General features: G+C 43.4%; 1 protein-coding gene across 1 annotated transcript; it reads right to left on the bottom strand.

The window, feature by feature from the left end:
* Window positions 1–1,079: 1,079 nt before the first annotated feature.
* Window positions 1,080–23,719, bottom strand: Rbm34 (RNA binding motif protein 34). Its single transcript, XM_052166689.1, has 11 exons — window positions 23,618–23,719; window positions 23,367–23,538; window positions 22,603–22,742; window positions 18,942–19,176; window positions 15,793–15,852; window positions 13,045–13,088; window positions 6,848–6,931; window positions 6,646–6,709; window positions 4,770–4,809; window positions 4,179–4,297; window positions 1,080–2,872 (listed from the first exon to the last, which is right to left on the bottom strand). Exons 1-11 carry the CDS (start codon window positions 23,665–23,667, stop codon window positions 2,588–2,590), a joined length of 1,293 nt encoding a protein of 430 aa, XP_052022649.1. The 5' UTR covers window positions 23,668–23,719; the 3' UTR covers window positions 1,080–2,587.
* Window positions 23,720–25,352: the final 1,633 nt, after the last annotated feature.

Raw genomic sequence — 25,352 nt, 5'->3', positions numbered from 1 at the left:
GCGGAGAAGAAAAGTGGGGTAATTCGTTCAAAGAATTTTAACCTGTGAGGGATGTAGAAGAGCAAAAAAAGTCTAGGGGTGGCTCTGATTTGTGCCATTAAAATGCAGTGTCGTGTCGACATCGGTCTGTGGTGGCGCACACCTTTAATCCCAGCACTTGGGAGGCAGAGGCAGGCGGATTTCTGAGTTCGAGGCCAGCCAGCCAGGTCTACAGCGTGAGTTCCAGGACAGCCAGGACTATACAGAGAAACCCTGACTCGAAAAACCAAAAAAAGAAAAAGAAAAAAAAAAGTCGTCGTCCTCCCCCTTCCCCGCAATCCCAGCAAGATTCCTAACCAGCTCATTACTAATGTTCCGATCCACTCACAACGCTCTGGTGGCTGGCATTTGAAGGAAAGGCAATTTGGTACAGCACTGCTCCCTTCACTAAGGAAACAGGGAGACCTGGGACAGTGACAAGCTATGCTGCAGTCTCTAAGAATTGGGTACAGTGACAAGATAAGAGGTAGCTGATGCAAGGCTTCCCTGCACCTCTCATTGTAAGAATGCTTTTTTTTTTTCAAGATTTATTTATGCGCATGAGTGTTCTATCTGCATATACGCCTGCATGCCAGAAGAGAGCATTAGATAGCATTACAGATGGTTGTGAGCCACCATGTGGTTACTGGGAATTGAACTCAGAACAGCCAGTGCTCTTAACTGGGGAGCTATCTCTCTCGCCCCTGTATTTTTTGAAGCTATGTTAAGGGAAAAAAGTTTACAAGAAAAAGATGTTTAATACTCATGATTAATCAGCACCTAGCCAGTACTTTTATCATAACAAAGCCAATTTCTATCCAGTGTTGACCACTTATACATACACTTGTGGCTATTAAGTATTTAATCAGATATAACAAGTTACTTTTTCTGGTAACAAAATAATTACACAGCCAAACAGTAGTGGCACATGCCTTTAATCCCAGCAGGCAGAGGCAGGCATTTCTGAGTTCCAGGCCAGCCTGGTCTACAGAGTGAGTTCCAGTGCAGCCAGGGCTACACAGAGAAATCCTATCTCAGGAAAAAAAATTACACAAAGCATCTTTGGAATTTTTTCTACAAAATACATTTTTTAATGATTTACAATCATAGTAGCACACACATTCTAAAGTAGAAATTTCAACAGTTACATAGTAACAAATTCCAAAATATCTGGGGCCAGTGAGATGGCTCAGTGAGTAAAAGTCCATGCCGTGGAAGGAGAGAACTCTCAAGTTTCCTGACTCCACATGTACCTGCATTCACACCATATACATTACATGTATGCATGTATATAATCTGCTTACTCACAGGAGTCATAAGTTGTACATAGATTATATATGCACACACAATCTAATGTTGCATCTTTATATAGTTTATGCAGAAATGCTCCAGAATGATTGCTGAAATGTAACTATAAGGTTCTAAATACTGTAAGGGAAACTAGCCATAAATTATCTAGTCTTGGATTCAGGAAATAGAGCTTTCTCTGCTGTAAATGATACACTTTTATTTTTAATTACTTGAATATATGTGTCAGTTATGTTCGTGAGTGCAGAAGTCTGGAGATATACCTGAGGAGTTGGACCTAGGAACTCAAGTTACAGACAGTTGGAAACTGCTCGACATGGGTGCTAGGAATTGAATGAACTTAGGTACTCAGAAGAGCAGGGCTCGCTCTTAACCAAGAAGCCATCTCTCCAGTCTCTAGAGCTGTTTTAAAGACCTGAATAGGTTTTCTACATGGCATTTCCCAAAGAGCACTTTTACAACTAAATGAGTGGAAACCTGTCCTCCCTCTTGCCTATGTGTACTTACTGGACTCTGCCTGCCTGAATCAGCCTTGGCTTCCCCCTTCCCCCACTTCATCCTGGATCCAGAACCAGCCTGGTAAGATCAGTGTCTGGAACTTAGGGAATATGGCAGCATGTTGTCCTGTCATTCAACTTTAAAGATTGCAATTTAATTAACATAATTCATTAGATGCTGTCTCTAAACTTTCTGGGACAGCTGTTTCATTCTGAGTGATACTAATTTAAGCATCATGTTTTCCTGGGAGAGTATTTTTCTTATGAAACCCCCTTTATAGCCAAGGACATCAATGACCACTGTAGTCCCTGGCTACAAATTAGAAGATAGTCACTCTTATCTTAGCAGTTGTATTGGTTAGCAATTACTAGATGTATGGAATAATAAGATAGAAATGTAGATTTCCACTACAATTACAAGAGAAAGAAAAATGAGAGGTGAAGAATGAGTATGTGTGTTTTAAATAGCTCGCAAGTCTTTCTTAGGTTCTGTGAGTACACCTGGAATCAGTATTCCCGCAGTAACCATTTGAACACTTAGCCTAAACACAGAGTATTAATGTTTATTATTTTTCTTTAAATACATTTCTAAGGACAATGTTTCAAAGAAGACTTACATATAGCATGAATTAAAAAAAATAAAAAGAAAAAGAAGATAGACAGACAGCCACTGTGGAAACCTCCACATTTTCCACATAATTCATAAAAACCCAGATACTCATTGAAAGGTTTCACCACAGAAAAGAAGGGGGCAACTTCAGTTATTACTGCTGTTTTCTTGGCTTCTTCGTTTGTACTTTCTTTTGTCCTTTCTTCTTCTTTTTCATGAGAACTGCCTTCTCTCCAATAAATGCATTCTTGGAATGTAATTTTCCTTCTTTGGAAGTAAAATTAAGTTTTTGCTTAGGTTTAATGACATCCTTCTTCAAGTTTGGATTTGAATTCTGTTGTTTTAGTTTTTCTTTATTAACAGAACGCATAACTCTCAGTTTTCTTCCCATTAGCTCAGAATTATTTAACTTCAAAGCAAGATGAACAGCATCTGTGTTCTGTAATAAGAAGAAACGTTAATTTCCACCAGAAACACACATGTAATGAGACTAGCGAGGTCAAAATTCAGTGGTCTGTGTCAGTCCTCAAGCTCGCACACACAGGCCCTTCTAGTCTGTGCCACAGAGGTCAGACGGTCTGGGCAGCTGTGCTTGAGCCCCTTGTTGCTCATGTTCCACTCGCGGTTACAGGTGGTGCTCAAGCTGCTTCACCGAATGCTCACAATCACAACCACAGGTTCACTATTCATCATAGGAAGTTTCTTTAACACAGTAAACAGCTCAAAATCCATTCTGTAAAATTCCTGTTTTAAGTGGAAGGCAGGAAACTCTTCTACAGTCCCTGAGATGTGGGACTAGAGACAGGAGGGTTCTACTAGAGTCCAAAATTCTATTCTATTCCAACACAGAACTGTTAATACTACTTTCAATGTTAAGGAATTCTTGAAAGAACTCTACAAGCTTCTCAAAAAGGCAAGTAACATCTAGACACAGTAACAAATAAGATCAGTATAATAGATAATAGAGCAACAAAAACCTCATGCACATAAGAGTCTTAAATCCTCCCTGACAATACTTATCAAGAGTCAAAGACGCTGGGTGCTGGACAGATGTCTCACTTAGTAGTTAAGAGTACATTCTGTTCTTAGGGAGAACTGGAGTTCCAGACACCTAACTCCAGCTCAAGGGGGAAACCCATGTCTCTGGCAGGTACATTCACATGCACATATCTACACAGACCATACACATCCATGTTAAAAATAATAAAAATAAATCTAAGTGCCATTAAGTAGTAGGTTATGTTCTTTACTGCTTAAGACTGTTAGGGAACTCTGATTAACAGTCACTGAGTGAACAGTCAGGTGTCTGCTCCATCTCACAGAAGGTAAAATTCCAAAGTTTTAGTTCCTCTCATACCCAACACCTAGACTATTACTTAGTACTGTCAGCAAGTACAAACAAGGAGCTATAGCCACAGAATGTGTGGCTGTGGACTTAGCTTCCCTAAGTCAGAAACTGGGGATTTTTTTTTTTTTTTTTTTGGATTTTTTGGATTTGGTTTTTTCAAGACAGGGTTTCTCTGTATAGCTCTGGCTGTCCTGGAACTCACTCTGTAGACCAGGCTGGCCTCCAACTCAGAAATCCACCTGCCTCTGCCTCCCAGAGTGCTGGAATTACAGGCATGCGCCACCACCCACCCGGCTGAAACTGGGGACTTAAATGACAGCATTACTACAAAGATGGTGCAGCAATGATACGCTCACCCCAGCATTTCAAAGAGCATCCCCACATTAGTCTCCCATACCTCAAAGAGCACATAACCAAACCCTTTGCCAACTCCTGTAAGTGGGTTTCTCACGATCCTCACTGCCACAATGCTCCCACAGTCCAGAAAGTGTTCCTCCAAAGCAGACTCTTCAATTTCTACAAACAAGTCCAAGCACAACCAAGGTGAACACGTGAACTCACCTTCAGCTGGAGAAGTTTGATGATGCTGAGATAAGCAAAGCCCATGCACACAACAGTACAATATGCCGCCCCCCAACCCTAAGTCAGGGTTTATGTGTAGCCCTGGCTGTACTAGAACTCACTCTGTAGACCAGACTGGCTTTGAACTCAGATTTGCCTGCTGCTGCCTCCCAAGTGTTGGGATTAAAGATGTGTACCACCACCCTCCACCTTACAACATGCTCTTAAAACTAGTCATAAACTAATCATTAGACTGTTGGTTTTGTTTGTGTGAGTTCTGGTGCTAAGGGCACTGAACTTAAAACTTCACAAATACCAGAGAGGAGTTCTGCTACTGGGCAACAACCCCAGCTCTTTCTAAATTTTCCTCTGAGGCAGCGACAGTTGTAACAATAGTTATATTTTGATTTTTTTTAAACAAACTTACTGTAAGGAAGATTTCCCACAAATACTGATCTCTTGTCCCTCTGAAACAAGAATAAAAACCAGTCAGTGTATTAAAATCAGAAACTTTGCTACACCGCTACCCTGCCCTCTGCATTCCTCCCCTGCCTGTAGCCATCCACCTCCAGACCTGATCATACACCTGCCCTTGTCTGTTTCTTATCTTAGTAAGACAGCAGAGTAAAGACTCCATTCATAGTGGCATTCATTGGTAGTTCTTAGGGAAGGCCTGCTATTGGAAAGTTTTGCCTGTGAGGAGCTAATCAATAAACACCTCAGGCTCTAAGGCAGGGGTTCTCAACCTGTGGGTAGTGGGAAGTATGAAATGACCATTTCACAGGGGTTGCCAAAGACCATTAGGAAACATATTTACGTTACCATTTATAATGGTAGAAAATTACAGTTATGAAGTAGCATGGAAAATAACTTTAAGGCTGGGGGTCACCACAATATGATGAACTGTATTAAAGGGTCGCAGTATTAGGAAAGTTGAGAGACACTGAGACTCGGTCTAAGAGTCATGTAGTCTCCACTGCAACTTCTTATCCTGCTGTAAGAATTGCTTAAGAAACATGTGGTTGTGTGCAGCTACCTTTATTGACAGACACAGGTGGCAGGTGGCCTCTGTGGTAGGGTCTGCTCTGACTGTTCTCTTTCGACTGAGTAACCCTGACACTCAGAGAAGCACAAATCTGCAGACAGAGTCCACAATCCTTCTTTGTTGTCTGAAGACACAGCTGTCATGTGCAATCTGGTCACATTGCTGCAGCACTGAAACTATGATCTGCTCCTGGACAAAGTCTAGACTGCATAAAGTGAGGCAAAGTAGGCTTCATGATTTGCCTGCTAATCTATCTACCCAACAGCATACTGTGCCCCTATACACTGTTAACCATACCAAGCTCTTGCCATTTCCCCAAGGAAATCAGGTTTCTGTCCTCAGTGCATACACCTCAGATACTGCCTGTGAAAATATCTTCCTACTGAGATAAACCTTTCAAGACTCATAGAAAATTTATTCTCCTGGAAACCTTCCTTGTTCTTTCTTGTTGGCCTTGTCCCTAGGTGCCTCATTCCTGAATGGATGAAGCATCCCATGCTTATGACAGCATTTACCATTAAAACAGAGCCACAGCCTGTACCTTTGTATGTCCCCTATCAAGTATAGAGAGTCTTCACACTGTGCTCCTTACTTCTAACAAATAACAACTTTTGGTTTTCTAAACATTTTCTAACTGTAGCCCAGTGTCCCAAAACATGTTTCCCTAGCACTGACACAGGTATGAGTTACCACCATAACTTGAGTAACAACTTTCCTGACTTCAATCTATTAGAAGAAGGTGCTAGGGGCTGGAGAGATGGCTCAGAGGTTAAGAGCACTGGCTGTTCTTCCAGAGGTTCCAAGTTCAATTCCCAGCACATGGGAGCATTTGTGAAGCTATGACCCACATGGTGGGTCACAGCCATCTATAACAAGATCTGTAATAACATCTATAATATTCTGGCCTGTAAGCATAAAAGAAGGTGCTAAACCTGATGATCTCATACGTTTTCTAACATCATTGGGAAGGGAATCATCAAATAGAAAGTGACCTGTTTGTGATGAGACCAACATTGCGGTCCAAAAGAACAAAGGCTCTTTCTCCTGTTCACACCATTGGTTCCACCTTTCCACAGGCTCTTGATAAGATCTTTTTGTGGTTGGCCTATTTTCTTTGGGAAATTGTCTCACAAGTCATCCAGGTGGGCCTGTAATTCCTGTTGCTTCTTCTGTCTCACCCTCCTGATGCACGGATTACAGGCATGGGCTACCATGTCTGGCTGTCTTAAGATTTTTAAACAAACCACATTCTACTTACAGAGGCGGTTTCAGATGCCAGATCAACTCGAATACGAAATCCTTCTGCAATCTGAGCCCCATTTCTAGTTATAAAGATAAGGAGACATGGCTGTTGAAAATGAGCACTTAGTTACATAAACATTTGCTGTAATAAAGCCAAATAATGAACCCATCTCTACAGGTCAGAGGACAATGACATGCTCCATCCCAGACACAATTACCTTTTCAGGGCTTTTGCAGCAGCGCTCTGGTCCTTAAACACTACATATGCATTGATGCTTTTCTGGTCAGGATGAACTTTACGTCTACAGAGAAAACATAAGAAAAAAAAAAGGATCATATAAAAGTGCTCAGTGGTTAAGAGCACTAACTGTTCTTCCATAGTACCAGGTTCAACTCCCAATACCCACATGGTCGCTCACATCTGTTACATCTGGAACTCTTGTTCCAGGAGCTCCAACATCCTCTCACAATTAGGTATACATGAAGTCAAAACACCTATGTAGGGGCTGGAGAGATGGCTCAGTGGTTAAGAGCATAAGCTGTTCTTCCAGAGGTCCTGAGTTCAATTCCCAGCAATGCCATGGTGGCTCACAACCATCTATAATGGAATCCGATGCCCTCTTCTGACATGCAGGTGCACATACAGATAGAGCACTCATACAGATAAAATCAATAAATAAATTAAAAAAAAAACACCAATGTACATAAAATAAAAATAAATTTTAAAACAAGAAAGTATCTTTAAAAGTTGCTAACTTCCAACTTAAGGGGAAAAAAACCTAGTTTTGTTTTCTACAATCAATCTAAGACAGGACTTATGGAGTGAAGATCCAGTAATTTGAAAAAGAACACAGACATATAAAAACGGCAAAAAGAACAGGGAGCCTACACTCTCTGACATCATCACTGTGAGGGAGTAAGAGCAGACTCCCACACGTGTCAACCCAGAACAATAGAAGGATTAGAAATGTCATTCTGGCTCCAACTCTGCACCTAGCAAAAATCTCTTCCCTGCAAGATACATACATTAAAAGTGCACATCTGCAAACAGCTCAGCACACAGGAGCCTAAGCTCTGGCAGCCATTACCCACCCAGGAGCCCATCCTTACTTCTGATGGCCCTCCCATCCCTACTTCCTAATGGACAGCCTCCTGCTTACCATACAGTCTCACCTACTCTTACACAGTACACTCTTTATTTGTCCATTTTCCTCCTATCTCTGTCGAATCTTTTGACCTACATTATTTCCCACAGCCTGGACTTTGCTGGTCTACCATTTCTGTGTATAGTTTTAAGATTTGCTAGCTGTGAAAATGCAATTTGACCTGCACCTTTGTCTTCTGTGCTTTGTAAATTAACTGCCGGATCTAAAAGTTTGGTCTTATTCAGACATGGTCCCTTTATCTGGACCACAGTTATGTTCCTTCTTAGCAAGGCACACTTGTGTATGAGTGTGTTTATATATAAATGCAGGTGAATGTGGAGACCAGAGGTCAATCTCCTCTCTCATCCCTCAAGAACTGTCTACTATTTTTGTGTATATTTTAGGACACTTGTTTAGTTGTAGGTAAGGGTGGCATGCACACGCATGTAGGCAGAAGACAACTTATGGGAATTAATCCTTTCCTTCCACCATTTGGGTTCCAGGGATTGAATCAAGGTGATCGCACTTGGCAGCAGACAATTTTCTTTGCTGGGCCATCCAGCAGGCACTACCTAAGTTTTGAGATGGGGTTCTCGTTAGTCTTGGTCTCACCATACAGGCTAGACTGACTGGCTACTGGGTGCCAGGGTTTTACCTCTCTCACCTCTTCAGCACTGGTACAATAAATATGCCAAGCACTATGCCCGACTTTTTTTTTAAAACAAGGCTTCCAGGAAATCAAGCGTAGGTCCTCATGCTAGCAAGACAACCACTTACTGACTGAGCATCTCCACAGGCTAGATTTTCACTTCTAATGATTTTGGCCAATGCTGCTGCCCAAGGGTGATATAATATGGATGTGATTCAGCAGAAAACAGTAATATTAAACAGACTGGGGACTGGAAAGATGGCTCACTGGTTAAGAACACTTGTTCCTCTTGAAGAGGACCTGGGTCAGTTCTAAGAACCCTCAAGGCAGTTCACAACCATCTGTTAATTCCACTTCTAGGGGTGTGACATCCTTTTCTGTCTTCCTCAAACACCAAACATACACAGGTGGACATTTACATGCAGGCAAAACAACCATACACATAAAAAATAAAAATAAATAGCTCATAAAGAAAGCAGTAGAATAGGCTTAGTAGTGATCCCTGGTCCTTAGCTAAAGATATTAACCTGCTAGTTCCAGGACAGCCAGGGCTACACAGAGAAACCCTGTCTCGAAAAAACAAAACAAAACAAAACAAAACAAAAAAAGTTAACCTGTTGCTAAGGTAATAAAAAGGCCAACACACAAATGAGCACCCTGGGAAGGAAGCAGTAAAGAGTGCCAGGCAGTGCACTGTACATGGCACAAGGCATGCTACGGCACACTATACTACTGACAGTCTTCCCTTTTTGGTTAAAACAAAACAAAACAAAGCTACTTTCAGCCAGGTGTGGTGGTGTACACCTTTAATCCCAGCACTGGGAAGCAGAGGCAGGTGGATCTCTGTGAGTTAGAGGCCAGCCTGGGTACAAAGTGAGTTTCAGGACAACCAGGGCTGTTACACAGAGAAAATCCTGTCTCAAAAGACTGAAAAAACATTGTTTTCATACAATATATTCTGATTAGTTTCCTCTTACTTTCCCCCACATCTTTCTCTCTCTTTAGAAAACAGGCAAAAAAAAAAAAAAGCCATCACAAGAGAACAAAAGCTTGAGAAATGTGTGTGTGTGAACACATACACACATGTTCCCATAAAAACACAAAATCAAAAACTATAATACATAAGCAAAAACCAACATGGTAAAAAATAACCAAAATAAAACAATATGAGACAAAAAAAAAATCTTCAAAATACAGAATATGTGTTTCATGTTAGCCATCTACTCCTGGGCAGAGGCCTTTTATACCCTGTGAGACTCCATTGGAGAAAACTAATTTTTCCTATGTGAGCAGCTGACACTTGTAGACAGCTTCTGGGTTAGGAATGGGGGCTCATGCCCACTTCTACTCTCAGCACTGAGAGCCTGTATAGCTTGGACCTGCACATGCTGCCAGAGTCTCTGTGATTTCCTCTGTACAATCTGGCCGCTTTCTATTGAGAAGAAAGCTGTGACTTATTAGATGTGGAATGCTGCCAAGCACTGAGCCAGATATTTCACACATGTCATATAACCTCATACCTAACATGGATTCTGATTTATCAATGAAGAAACTGAGGTTTAGAGATGTGTGTGATGGTGATCAAACGGTAACAAGCTAGCCCAGGATAGAACTCAGTCTAGTCCGGCAGACTCCCCGCGACTAATTCTCTCCCCACAACATGCCGCTGCTGACAAACCTAAAGTTGTCAACATCCCAAGAACATGGGAACAGAATGTGGCTCTGTTTCTCTGTCTAAAAAGATCATTGTCGCATGAATTCCAGTGGCAAACAGGTGGGTCTGCTGCACTGGAGAGCTGGCATCAGCCTCAATGCATTATCATGAACCACTAACAACACCCAGTACTCTCCTTACCCTACAACACAGAAGCCAGAAAGAGCATCTCTCTTGTCTCTCAGCTAATCTACAGCATCAAAACTTTGACAAAAGCCATCAGAGAGCAGGGGTCTCAGAGGAAAGCAGCCTGGATGCTAAGACCAGGCTCCATGCTCCAGACAGACAGACACTAAGAGCATGGTTGGATCTCAGCCAGAACCCCAGAGGTCACTGATGCAGGAGGGCGGCAATGCACAGGGTATACTCTGATCAGAGCTACCATCCACAGGAAGATGCAGAGTGGGCAGGAGCCCCAGAGCACAACCATGGTAACAACAGGCTGGAGACGAGAACCCACGCCCCACCTGGATCCTCCTTCCAGATGAAGAGGAAAGTGAAGATGCTGTGGAGGATAGTCAGCCTGTCACTTAGGGCAGAGAGAGACAAGGCATCAGAGCTATAAGGAAAGGAAAATGGAAAGGAGAACCTCTTGTCAGCAAGATGGTACAGAATGTTAAGACCCATTAAAGACAAAAAGGCTGAGCCTAGTCTACGAGATGGCTCAATGAGTAAAAATGCCTGCAACCATGACTGACCCCCTGAGTTTGACCTTCTAGTACCCACAAGGCAGTAGAGAACCAACTCCCACAAGCACACTGTAGCACATGCAGGCCGCCCTACACACACACACACATAAACATTAAAGAGGGGTGGGGTGGGAGGCCTGGCTGCCACAGCGAGGAAGAGCTGACCACAGATGTTGACAGATCCTGAGCCTGCCTGGCTCTGAGACTAGGCCAGGACAACAAAGAGCTTGTGCTTGAATTCCTACCACACTACAGGCTCACCAGCAGATGGAGCACTCTATATTGGATCCTCAATAAATTGTGGAATTTCATGTTTTTGATCCTGACACCAAAGCAGGGATTGGCCACAAGGCTCAGTGTTCAAGAGCACTGGCTGTTCTGTTAGAGGACTTGGGTTCAATTCCCAGCACCCCCATGGTAGCTCACAACTGTCTGTGATTCCAGTTCCGTGATATCTGGCACCCTCACAGACATTATGTGGGCAAAATGCTAATGAACATAAAATAAAAATAAACTAATCCTAAAAATCCAAAGCTTTTGTATGCAGAATATATAATTTTCCCCAACCTGCTGTCTCTGTGTCTGTCTGTCTCTGTCTCTCTCTCAAACAAGAAAAAGACAGTAGCAAACAGGTGAGCTTTTACAAATACTTGACCAAACATGCAAATACCCTGTAAGAACATAATCAATGCCTGCCATTTTAAGTTATGAGAACAACACAAGAGCATATGGAGAAGCCTTTAGAAGGCTAGCACTGAATGACTGGCAGCACCCAGGGCTGTGAGGACATGAACATGTGGTGTTCTCACCTACTGCTGATGGAATGTAAAACCATGCAAAAAGGAAGGGGTGCTGGAGGGTTACTTTTTAGGAAGCTAAAACATACCTACAATAAGGTGCAGCCATTCTACCTCAGGGACTTGCTCAGATATAAACTAGGTAAATTGGTCTTAGTCCGTTATGCATGAAAGGTAAAAACCGAAACCACCTGAATATCAAGGGCTAGTGAACAATTAAGCTTTGCTAACTCCACACAAAGCAACAGTGCTGACAAAGAATGGGACACTGGTGCACACAGCACAGGTCTCAGAATGGTGCTGAGGAAAGTCAGAGGCAGTGTGTGCTCAGCATAAAGCAGGCCCCACATCCCATCCCAGAATCAAGAATGTGACACACTGGAAAAGGGTGGAGACACTGCAGCACATGCCACTCGGAGGCACAAAGTAAGTGAGTGGCTCCCTAAGGACAGAGGAGGAGGGGCAACTGCAAGGGCACAGCAGGAGACTGGACTAAGGGGGGCACTCAGGATTCTGACTGTGGCAACACTGCCCCAGAGCACACACAGCCCATCCTAAAGGTGGCCAGAGGCAGTGGTATCCTGTACACACCCAGCCCTCAGGAAACAAAGCACAAGAATGAGGAGTTCCACAGAACTTGCTACATAGCAAGACTGTCTCAAAAATCTAAGGGCTGGCTGGGCATGGCAGTGTACACTTTCAATCTCAGCACTTGGAAGGCACAGACAGACAGATCTTTGTGTGTTCCAGGCCACCCAGCCAGGGCCACATAAGACTGTCTCAAAAAAAAAAAAAAGGGGGTGGTGGGGGTGGGGGTGGTAGGGGATGGGGCTGAGTATACAAAAGTCTTGAGGAGTTCAACCCCCAAAACAGCAAAAGAGACAACTAAAGTTGTACATCTCAAATGTGCAAATTAACTTAAGATTTTAAAGACAACAAAACACCTAAACATAAAGTTTCCCATGGCAAGATTCCTCATATACAAAAAAAATATATAAAGAGGAAAAGACTAACAGGGAAACAAACATTTTTATCTTCCTTCACAAATATCTAATTTCTTCCTTGTCAAGTAAACAAAAAACCAACAACTCCGATAGTCAAAAACAATCTAGAACAAAGTAACAGGCCTGCTGCTCATTCAACTTGAGCCACTAAGACCCTGTCACCTGCCAGGCTGCCCTTGTTTATAAATAACAACTTTTATAAAATAAAGCCTGCACTCTTTATAAAATGTGTGACTATAACCAGGTGAACAATTCTGTGAGGCAGTACCCAGAATTAGAAGTGCAAAGTAGCCTCACTACTTCCCAGTGCTCTTTATGACCACAGACATCTGCAGTATAGTTAAATAAACAGGGTATACCTTACGGAACACTAGGATAGTCTAAAATAAAGAGAAAAGAATCTTATTATGAGCTTACTTTATTGCAGCCAACTTCTTGGATAGTGTCCCCTCTGCTGGCATCTTTTAAGAAGAAAAAGAAACATTAAAAATTTGAGTTTGAGGTATTTTCTCAAATTGGTTAGCATTTTCATTCTTCCCCTTTCAGTGTCAGTCTCAGGGCTCTGCGCATGCCAACGTGGTCTATCTCGGCCACACTCCCAGCCACATAAGCTACATTTTAGGAGCCAAAACATTCTAACCACATGTAACTTGTGTAACCCAAAAAACACTGTAGGGCAATCAAATCAGAAGCAGCTATCCTAATGCTTATGAAAAGGACTCTGAGAGCCAGGGGTGGTGGCACACACCTATAAGCCTATAATCGCAGCACTTGAGACAGGAGCATGAGGAAATGTAAAGTCACCCTCAGCTACAAGTGAGTTTGAGTTCAAGGCTACAGGAAGCCCTACCACAAAACAGAAATGGGGAGGGGGACAAGAGAATTAAGATACAAGGAATTCCACAGACAACATCACACTCAACAGCCTCTCTCAAACAACAAAGGCACAAGTATAGACAATAGGCTCAGGCTACAGGATGATTCCAAGACAATTAAGACTCATGAAAAGTTTTATAAAGTAAATGTGTGCGTGGAAGCATCATTTATAAACCTAAACTGTCTAAACTTGTAATAACAAAATATTTCCATCTGGGCAGTGGTGGCGCACACCTTTAATCCCAGCACTTGGGAGGCAGAGGCAGGCAGATTTCTGAGTTCAAGGCCAGCCTGGTCAAGGACAGTCAGGGATACACAAAGAAACCCTGTCTCGAAAAACCGAAAAAAACATTTTTCCTTTGCATCTAAGAAATAACATATCCCAGTGGGTCCTAAAGTTAGTGGTGTCTTTGTTTTAGAAAGGGTCTTTGTAGCCCAGGCTAGCCATGGACTCAGCATATAGCTGAGGATGATCTTGACCTTGGACCTGTGGAACACACTCCAGGAGAACTAAGGGCACGCTGTACTAGTAGCACAGAGAAAAGCCAAAGTGACAAAGCAGCAGCTGTGGGAGGGGTCACACAACCAACAAAACACAGGGCTTCAGTTCAGGGCAGTAAGTGCTGTGCTGCAAGATGAGGCTCGAGAACACACAGAGCCACACACACCTGGAGCCCTGGAGGGAGGAACCACAGTATGGTCAGCTCTTCTAACAAGAGGTAATAAAATGGCTGGAGAGATAGCTCAGCAGTAAAGACAACTAACTGCTTTTCTAGAAGACCCAGGCTGGTTCCCCACAGCTGTCTATTAACTCCAATCAATTCCAGGGGATCTGATGCCCTATTCTGACCTCCAGGTGCACTGCATGCATATGACAATTGCAGGCAAAACATCCACCCATACACATAAAATAAATCTTAAAGAGATTCGAAATAAAACAAAACTTTTTTAAAGACGCCATGAATATAAATATAAGCCAAGGAGAAAGGAAAGAAGTGACTCAATTGGGTAAGGCCTCTATGTGCAAAGCAAACAGGTCAAATAAGTCAGGTGCACCAAGGAGTTAACACGGGAATGCCACATCCTGCAGGCATCCTGCACCTAGGGTGTGGGCCAAGACCCCCAGTTAATTCAGGTTAGAGCTTCACACTGGGAAGTGGAGCTCAGAGGAGCAGGTAAAGTGGTAATGGTGGGGAGCAAGCATGCTGACAGAAATAATGAGAACTGTCAATATCTCAGAAAATGTCTACTTTTAAAGAAGCAGTCCATTTTTTCCACAGGACAGTTGTTCAGGGAGAGTCTGCAGGAGTTAATGGGTAATTCCAGGGATGCACAAGGCAGCAACAACAACAGAGTCACCCAGCCCTCAACAGTGTGGAGACTGAGAAACTACAAACCAGGGCCGGGAGTGGTGACGCACGCCTTTAATCCCAGCACTCGGGAGACAGAGGCAGGTAGATTTCTGAGTTCAAGGACAGCCTGGTCTACAGAGTAAGTTCCAGGACAGCCAGGACTACACAGAGAAACCCTGTCTCGTGTAAAAAAAAAAAACCAAAAACAAACAAACAAACTACAAACAAACCCTAGGCAAGCATTCCACTGCTAATCTATGCTCTCGGCCTTGAAAAGCCCTTGGAGAATCAAGAATCAAGTAAGCAAGAGCAATTAAACAAAGTAAGCCCTACCAGTGCACACTGAAATACTGCACACTACATTGAAAAGAATTCTGAAAAACATGCTGCAGGGTGTGATGGTGCATACCTTTAGTTCCAGCACCGAGGAAGCAGAGGAAGAAGCAGAAGCAGAGGCAGAAGCAGAATCGATGGATTTCTGTGAATTCTAGACCAGCCTGATCTATTTAGTGAGTTCCAGGACAGTTGGAGCTACACAATGAGATTCTGTCTCAAAACAAACAAGAATAGAAACATACACTTTTCTGGTATTTCATTCTCTGAACATTGGTGTAACTGCTCAAGAGTGGAATCAGATCCCAAGCATTCCTGCAGTGCCCAAGCACACTGCAGCAGTCACACTCCTCTCCTGCCCACAGCACTAGACAGGCTGCCTGTGGCATGGTAAGGAAGAGTGCCCTGCCTACTCTGACAGCAGGGACAGTCACCCACCTGCTCATCAAATCCCTTGGCCAGCCTTGGTGACAGATGTCACCATACTGTGTGAACATGCACCAAGTGCTGCCTCAGAAGAAGACACTGGCACCAGGGGGCCAAGTACATCTGATTGACAAAGCACAGTGACATTATGCAGTTTTCAGTGGGAGAGGAAACTTACCACAGAACGAAATCGTACGGATTCTACTTGTCCATACTCTTTAAAAAATGACTTCAGCTTCTAAAATAAACAATATACACATGCATGTTAGCTAACATCCTGAGCATCTGTGTCACAAAAAGAAATAATGTGACTTTATTTTAAGAACATTCCAGAATCAAGTGTACGTAGTATCCCAGCACTAGAAACACAAAGTAGAGTCAAGAAGATGAAGTGTTTACATCCAGTGTCTAAAAATCAAAGAACAGGGAGGTGGTGGCACAGACCTTTAATCCCAGCACTTGGGAGGCAGAGAGGCGGGCAGATTTCTGAGTTCTGAGTTCGAGGCCAGCCTGGTCTACAAAGTGAACTCCAGGACAGCCAGGGCTACACAGAGAAACCCTGTCTTAAAAAACAAAAACAAACAAACAAACAAAAAAATCAAAGAACATGTCAGAAAAAAACACATGACTGTTAAGTTGGATAGACAAAAAGATTTTACAGAAACTTGGGAAGAAGAAAAATACTATTCAGGTTCACATTAGCATCCATGCATGACCTACATGACAGCTGTATGCTTCATTGTTTATAACCTATTTGATACTTAAACGGAGGTTAGTAACACTTGTATCTCACACATATTCTCTGATCTTTTCACACTAGCTTAAACCACAGTGCCTTTCAAGGATACTGTTCCACAGAGAAATTCTCCAGCTGTCTGGTTCAGACTACCAGTGTGTGGAGAATCCTAGTTAGTCATATTGGGACAAATTCTTGAACTATCTCAAGATGTAAAGAATATATATGTACTTACAGGTACAACAGTGACTTCTACAACTAATTCTAATTAAAAAGCCATTACTGTAAGAATATTTTTACAGAACATAACATTACACTTCTCAGAGCTCTTATGACCTAAAAGGAAAATCAATAACCAACAGCAAGATGTACACAGGCAGCTAAGGCAGGAAGACTGAGATGTCAAGGCTAGCCTAGGGTACATAAGGAGATTCATAGGGAGATGATACAAAACTGACAAAAAACACCTGGGCATAGTCTGTCATCCTAGTATTTAGTATTAGGCAGAGGCAGAAGGATTACCGTGAGTTAAAGACCAGAGTAAGACTCAAAAACACAAAGGAGGGCTGGAGAAAAGGCTCAGCAGCTAAGAGTACTTTTCACTCTTCAATAGGACTTGAATTTGGTTCTCAACATGGGAGTGGAGGAATGAGGCAGGGTCAGATACTAAGGTGGGACACAGGTAGGACAAGGACAAAGGCTAATGACCTTTGATCTTTAACACTCTCTTACTGTTCTAGGAGCCAGAAGCTGATGGCTTCTGGCAATTTAACTCTCTTGCTATTCTGGGACCAAAAGCTAATGATTTTTGGCAACTTCACAGAGAAAAGAAAAAATTAAAAAAGTAAGAAAGAAAGGAAGAAAGAATGTGAGTCAGTCAGTCAGTCAGTCAGTCAGTGGTCTCCTGCACACACACACATACTACTCAGGCTGGACCTGACCACCTGTATCATTTTCACAAGTGTTCATGCAGACTTATATACACACACGTATTCCTACATACATATGTATGTACATACAAACAGACATATATACGTTTATACACTGGTGGCTGGAACAGAGCCCAAACAGCCACACTTTATTTTTTTCCTCTCAGTCTTTTTATACCTTCTTAGACAAAAGTTCTTTATAAAATGTCACACAAAAGCAAAGTTACAGAAGGATGTCAATAGTAAGCAAATTCAAAACAGTGGTCCATTCTATAAGCTCATTATAAGTTAAAATCAACAGTTTCACATGGCTTTGCTTTATCATCATAGTGCACACCTGTGGCTGCATCCTTGGACCTGACCTAAAAATGCTTTTTCTTGATCATAAATTTTTCCCAAGCCTATTTCTCTTCTTAGTGTAATTGATAAAAGCTCACTGTATTCCTTATTATGCAGCCTTTACTTACTATTCTATGAGGAGAGGACACATCCTAGTCTTGATTCTAACTTTATTACTTCTTTTTGGTAAAACAACTAAAACTTTCTCCCCTTAAACTTTCTTCCTAAAATTATTTGAATCAAATCAGGAATTCCATAGTCATTAATTCATCGAAACAGCATTAATTCATGAAAGTTCATGTTGATCTGCAGAAAATTTGCACAATAGGGTAGCTATCACCCAGGAAGTAACCACACCAGGCTATAGGCATGAGGGTCTCTTAGAAACCGTTCACACCAGGTGAAATAAATTAGTATGGGGATGATAAGCAGGAGAAAGGACATCAGTAGCAAGAAGCAACCCTGGGACTGAGTCTCTGGGGTCTTGCCTCACCAGAGCTCACCCATTGCAGCCGAGCAAGCGATGGCTGTCTCCAGGGAGCTCACTTGCCCACTGCAGGTCTTCCTGCATGGCGTCCACCATCAGCACCCAAATGATGGCTCACAATCATCCATGACTCCACTTCCAGAGGATCTGATGCTTTCTGACCTCCACAGGCATCAGGTATGTATGCAGTACACATACATACAATATTCATCCACATAGAACAAGTCTAAAAAGTAGACTTATTTAATTTAAGGACAGTACATGATATCTTTACAAATCAAACACTAGGGAACAAAATAAAAGTCACCGTGCTTTCTAATAAAAATATAATAAACCCATCCTCCCAAAGATGAACAGGATCTGGGTCTGAGGTTTGCACATAGACTACCAACCACCCCCACATATTCTTTGAACCCTTGCTATGTGTTAGGCATCCTCTCATGTGTGCAAGACAGAACAGTAAAGGAGTGAAGGAAGGAGGGAGGGAGGGACAAAGAGAGAGGAAAGAAAAAGAAAGAGTAGTGTGTGTGTTTGTTTACATTTTAGTGGCATGAACAGTAAGAAAGCTGAAGAGGAAAAAAAAAAGAAAGAAATAGGCCACTGACATTTCAAACATGACCTTCAGAAGCCTGAATTAGGGCTGGGAGCAAAACCCCAGCACCACACACACACACACACACACACACACACACACACCACACATATACAAACATACAGCAGAACCCATGTATGGTGTGGTGATTTGAAAGCACAATGAGTTAGTTATCAACTATGAGCTCATTAAACGTAACCTTAGTCAATAGCTTCTCTAGGTTTAATTACCCCCTCCCACTTACCTTCTTATTACATGTGACGGGCAAATTGCCCACAAACACAGTCCTCTCATTTTTTAACCGCTCCTCTTCGGGGTTGAGTGGGATTTTTGTTCTTTGGCCCCCATCTTCATTGAGGCTGGGGGCAACACTCAGTGCTTCTCCATCTGCCACTTTACCCTGAGACTGAGACCTTCTCCTTCTCTGCCCTTGGTCCTGATGCTCTTCTTCTAAATCAGCACTTGCTAGAGCACTTTCCCTAGTTTTTAAGGAACAACCAAAGAAAGGAGGAGTCAAAAACAAAACAACAATAACAAATCCAGCATGTGACAAAGCCAGTCTTGCCTCTTCACAGCAAACACCTCCTGTCTTCTACTACCAGCTACCTTTAGAAAACAAGTCTATACTCAAGAGTTTAAGGAATATTTGATGACATACTAAAAACCAGGCGGCGGCAGCACAGGAGTTCTAAAGGAAAGCCACATAAGCTCTTCAAGGTCTACTTCACACTCTGCTGGTACCCAGCTTATCATTCTCTGCCCTAGGCCCTGGACACTCAACACTCTCTAAGACCCAGGGAGGTTTCTATGTCCACCAAGCAGTCTGAAAAGAGAATCTGTCAATTGAGAAAACATGAATCCTTACTTATGGGAGTTCTGTCTACTTGAAGGATGCTAACTAAAGTAAGTGAAAGTACTCTAGCCCACGGAGCATGGCAAATATGGCTATTGCAGGTCTTGCCCCACCCCTTGCTAAAAAACACTAGATTACATTCCTAAAGCTAACCAACAAGGTCTATTCCCTTATTTGGCCACTTCCTTCTCTCAAGGCTTACTACTAAGGTCCAGCAATCAAAAACCTCTTTTGGTTGCCCTAATTAACAAGTCCAATCAAAATTAAACATCTAACCCTAACACAGGAGTTCCCCTTTTACCTTTATAAACTGCCATTTGCCTGTGGGCCACTTGTGTCTCCTTTTTATCTAGAGGCAGTCCTTTGTGGTCATTACCATCCCCTATCCCCTACCCCCTACCATCCAGGACCAAATATCCCTCCCCCTCCCCCTCCCCCTTGTTCCCTTCTCCTTCTCCCTTATCCTCTATTTCACATCTTTGTCTCTTATTCCCTCCCCTTTATCCCTCTGGGACAAATAAGCCTCCTTTGTGCTAGGAACTTGGTCTTGAGGTGTCTTGTGTAGAAACTGTCCCTTCGGAAGCTCTGAAATGTAAATACAAACAGATGGTACTGATGCACAGGGACACTCAAGTCTGAAGTCACACTGACAAGAGAACTAGACAGAGGTCATAAGGTAAGAGAAAAGAAGGGGCAGCAGGAGCTGGGCTCCCACCATGCTTCTTAATGCCTTTCAGCAGTGAACTACAAACGCAGGCAGTGGTCACATGGCAATGGCTAGTATGGCAACAGCTAGAATACCTGTACAGAACCATAAAGAACAAGAAAGGCTTCTCAAAGAAGAAAGCAGTGTGTATCATAGCCTTAAATACTACTATTACTCCTCCGCCAAGAGCCCAAGTATAATGATCTGTTTACTTCAACATCTAATGTAGCTGGCAAGGAAAAAAGGGTATGGTGGGCCCAGTTGAGAGTGACCAGTTGTGCAAAAGCATTTGACAGTTTCCTTTGGAAGACAGGAAACCACAAGACTGACTATCTACAAAAATCACCTGGGCACTGGAAGCCAACCTGGACCACACAGTCAGGCTGTACTTAAAAAATTAATTTGAGTCCAGGGACATAGCTCAACAAGGCACTTTGCCCAGCATGTATTTTTGTTTGTTCAATGTCCAGCACCACAGAAATGGAGAAATGAGGAAGGGAAGGAGGGAGGGAGGAAAGAAGGGGGAAGGGAAGAAGGGAGGAAGGCAGGCAGAGAGGAAGGAGGACAGGCAGGCAGGCACACACAGAGACCAAGTCAGGCATGCAATGGAGAAAATAGGAAATGAACAAGATGTATAATCATGTACAGAAAAAATATCATGATGACAACACAAGAAAAAGCAGACCAGAACAAGGATGGAGAAGGAAAGAAGGCAGACTAAGAAAATTAAAGAATAGTGACTGGACTTGAGAAGCTAAGGCAGGAAGATCTTAAATTCAGACTGGCTTAGAGAAATACAGTTAGACTGTCTTTTCATAAGAGAGAGAGAGAGAGAGAGAGAGAGAGAGAGAGAGAGAGAGAGAGAGAGAGAGAGAAGAAAAGAAAAAGAGACAACAGCTTTAGGACTTAGCAACTGAGTATCTGTGTGTGAAGAGGGGAGAGCGCAGGCTAACTCCTGCGTCACTGGCTTAGGTAACTATCTAGAAGTGAAGTACCATTAATGCCAGGGGATTTCAGTTTGAAGCATTTTTATTTTGCTTTTTGTTTTAAGGAAGGGTGTCATGCAAACTAGGCTGGCTTCAAACTCCCTATATAGTGTAGGATAACTTTGAATGTCCGATCCTAGTACCACCTTCCAGGTGCTGGGACTGCAGGTATGTGTTACCATACACCGTTTAGACAAGGAACACTCCACGAAGTGAGGTAGACCTCTAGCCTCATGAAGCATTATCTTAAGGTGAACAAGGAACGTACAGGTGCAGATGCGGCCAGTCAAAACGACTGAACAGGTCTAGAGATCAGGGCCAACACACACACACACACACACACACACACACACATACACACACACGGCAGTGTACAGGAAGAACAGCTGTGAGATGACTAACAAGAACTCTGAGAAGCAGTTTCCTAAGAGCAAGCTCAGGAAAGGTGTTCCTCTTACTTCAGAGACGAAACAGAGAAGCAAGGAACAGAAAGATCACCCGGAATGTAAAGCTTCGAGAAAGCAGTCACGGAGTGCGAGCATCATGCAGTCTTCAGAGGGTGTGAGCGTGGTGGGAATTAGTGCAATGGCTCAGCAGGTAAACACCGGTCATGCAGCCGGGCGACCCCAGCCTGACTCTGCGACCCAGACAGCAGAGAGACAGAGAATGGACTCCTAGGAGCTGGTCCCTGGCTTTCTTCTACGGGCCACCATGATAGAAACCCACTGATACACATGCAGACAACAAACACAGTAACTACTAAAGGTTTTCTGAAAGAAGAGAGGGTAAAAATGGGAAAAGAAAATAGGTCTGAAGGAGCAAGAAGGAATGAAGAGCCAAGGGATATGAAAGCTGAAGCTGAAGTACAAACTTAGGTTGCATAGTGAGTTTAAGGCCCACCTGGGATGCAAGAGATTTCCAAGAAGGAATGAGGAACACTAATTAGAAAAGTAGTGTATCTCTTTGGATACTAACTCATATATTCTGTAAAAGAAATAGATTTTAAGTTAATGAGGGAAATTTGGTTTCAATAAAAACTGAATTCACGTAGGACAGATGCTAAAACACTTGACATAAACCGCAGGATGAATTCCAACTCAGGAAGCACAAAAGGGATTAAAGTCCTAACAAGGATGGCTCAGAAACAAGCAGTGATGGACGTAAAGACCTAAAAAGCTGATCTACCAGTATCTGTTAGCTTAGGATAAATGGCTTTCTTATATTTTAATCCTATATGAGACTTTATATAATGTATTTTTTAATTTCAGAATATGTAATGAAAAAAATTAAGATGAACATTAATTTTTTTTAAAAAACTGCCTGTTGTATTTAATACAGCAAAAAGGAGATTTCTACCAACCTGTTTGCCAGCCTCTTGTCTGCATCAGAGAGTTTCTTCACTTTCACTTTTCTTGCAGGCTGTTGCAAAACTGGCTTTTTAATATGGGACACGGACACGCTCTCTTCTTCATCATCAAGTTTTCTTTTCTTAGATGTTTCCTTTCAAAAGTTTGAAGGAACATAAAAAACCTCAAACTTTTAAAAATCCTCACCCTAAAACTGTGTGTTGTGTGGCATATGCCTGTAATTCCAGCACTCAGGATATAGAGGCAGGAGAAATTGTGCCAGGCCAACCAGAGGTACAAAGTAAAGTCCCCATCTCCAAGTCCCTGAGCAATACTCCAGTATCTTTCTACATGGATACTTCTTCACTGGTTATAGAGAGAAGCAGAGCATTTCATGAGAGCAGATTTGATGGGTTTGGTCACACTAAACCTGTAGCACGAGCTATTCAGTGGAAAGCTGAGGTAGGAATATAGAATCTGGGCTACCCGTGTATGCTAAGCATGGGCAACTAGTGAGACACTGTCTCAAAATAAAAAGTAAAGTCGGACATGGTGGATCAACTCTGTAATCTCAGCACTCGAAAGGCTGGAGGAGGATCAGGAGTTTAAGATCATCCTCGGGTACATAACAGAAACTTGAAGCATACTTTGTCTACAGGAGACCCTATCCATCAAATCGGCTGAGGGTGAAGTGTTAGCCCCACTCAAGGGCCGTCAGGCGAGATACCCTCTAAATCTAACTCTAAAGGGGTACTCAGGGTACAGCCCGGCGACTCACCTGGGGCACAGGCACAAAGACAGGGGGAGCCGATGGCTCCAGGGTGCTGAAGAGAGCGGCCAGCCGCCCCGTCCCGCCGCCAGGAGGACGTGGGCCGGCCCGCAAGCTGTCGGCGACCTGTCCCACCAGGTAGTCGGTGGCCGCATTCCCCACGCCGTCTTCAGGGCTCTGTCTGCAAGCACAAGCACACTCTCAGCTACGCCGCGCCACTCTCCACCAACCCATCCACACCAATGCCCGCCGCCACTCACCTCCGCTCCTGGCCCTTCCTTCTCTTACGTCCCTCCCCTCCCAATGCCATGCTTAAAACTGAGCTTCCGGGACGGAAGTCCAGAATCTGAACTTCCGGGATCCGGCTATTTTGCGTTCCCACTGGTTCCGGGTTCCGGCTGCCTCCGGGTTCCATCTACTTCTATTCTAGGGCCGAGCTGTTCCGCTCAAGACCACGCCCCTTCCCCTCCATTCAGCTCGCGGCTGCGCAGAGCAGAGCTTGTCTAAATTCTAGGGAGCTTTGAAACAGGTTTTAGAACGGTTCCTGTCTCAGCTTCCAGGCGTCTCTGGGAAACTTAGGCTAGGGAGTGCAGCACGTCTAACGAGTAGCTGAGACCTAATGTAAGCACGAGGGTCAACTAAAACCTGAGCAAAGGCTCAGGCCTTTAATCCCAGAATTTGGAGCTCAAAGTAGCCGGATTGCCTCGAGTTCTAGAACACGTACAGTACACAGTTCCAGGATAGTTACTTTGTCTCAAACAAAAAACTCCCGGCTTAGGATGTAGGCCACAGCTCATTGAGGAAGGCGGTTTCCAAGAAATGAGGCTGCAGGGATATGTCTTAGCAGTCCGGAAGTCGGTGTGGAGGGTAAAAGATCCTCTCAGGGGGAAGGGTCTGTACCCCCTTCCCAAAGTTTCGAAGTCATCAGAAAATAGTAGTCGGGACCACAGCTCTCTATGTATTATCCCATCTTCAAAGCCCTCCTGCCATTCTTTCAGTAAATACTTGGTACTTAATTTTTTTTTTTAATGGTGGCTTATATTTGTAATGCTTGTTCTCTAAGGCCTTAGGTAGAGGCTGGCCATGATTTTGAGGCTATTCTGGGATACATGATCATAGCCTCTCTTGCCTTCAGTGAGACTCAAACCTTCACATCTAGCCTCCTCTTTAGGGCTCCTGTTTCATAGCTTCCCTTGTAAGGGTCCATGATTCACCCAAGAATGACACCCCCGGATTCAAATAGTATGTGTTGTGATCATAAAAAGAGAACACAGTGTAAGAATATGTTCCATGATTGTGTGGGGGAAAGGGGTGCCTAAGTAGGCCCATGCTGAGGCATCCCTTCCCCCTGAGGGACCAGCCACATACCAGTATAGAATAGAGTTTATTTAGGGCATGGGGAGGGGAGCTAAGGGGTAGTAAAGGCAGAGAGGAGGGAAGTAGTAAAGGCAGCCATGACCACATGGAGAGAGGGGGGAAGAGAATGGAGAGAGAGGAGAGGCAAGAGAGAGAGAGGAGGGGGCAAGCAGCCCCTTTCATAGCGGGCCAGGCCTACCTGGCTGTTGCCAGGTAACTGTGGGGAGGAGTATACATGGCTATTGCCAGGTAACTGGGGTGGAGCTTAGACAGAATCCTAACAGTATGTAAACACAAAGAGTGTTTTATTCTGCAGAAGTCCAGCATGCTGGGTCTCCTCAATTACCAAGATAGACAGACATCCAAGTGAGCTTGCAGGCCAGATTTAAAGCACATTAGGGAATTCTGGGGTAGGTGAACTCTGTTAATCTGCTGGGCCCATCTCTAGAGATACTGACATTCCATTACTGGGATGTCAGGGCTGGAAACTAGCTGGGGAGGTCTGGGAACTGTTACTGAGGAAGTAGCTGAGGAAGTCTGGAAACTGCTGCTGACCCATTTTCCTTGCTTCAGGCTAGGCGGCTGGGACATTCTATTACCCAGGCATGAAGGCTGGAGCCTGGGGTTTTCTCTATTAGT

This window comes from Apodemus sylvaticus, chromosome 21 (genome assembly GCF_947179515.1).
Source record: "Apodemus sylvaticus chromosome 21, mApoSyl1.1, whole genome shotgun sequence".
NCBI lineage: Eukaryota > Metazoa > Chordata > Mammalia > Rodentia > Muridae > Apodemus > Apodemus sylvaticus.
This window is presented reverse-complemented; position numbering and strand designations above follow the sequence as displayed.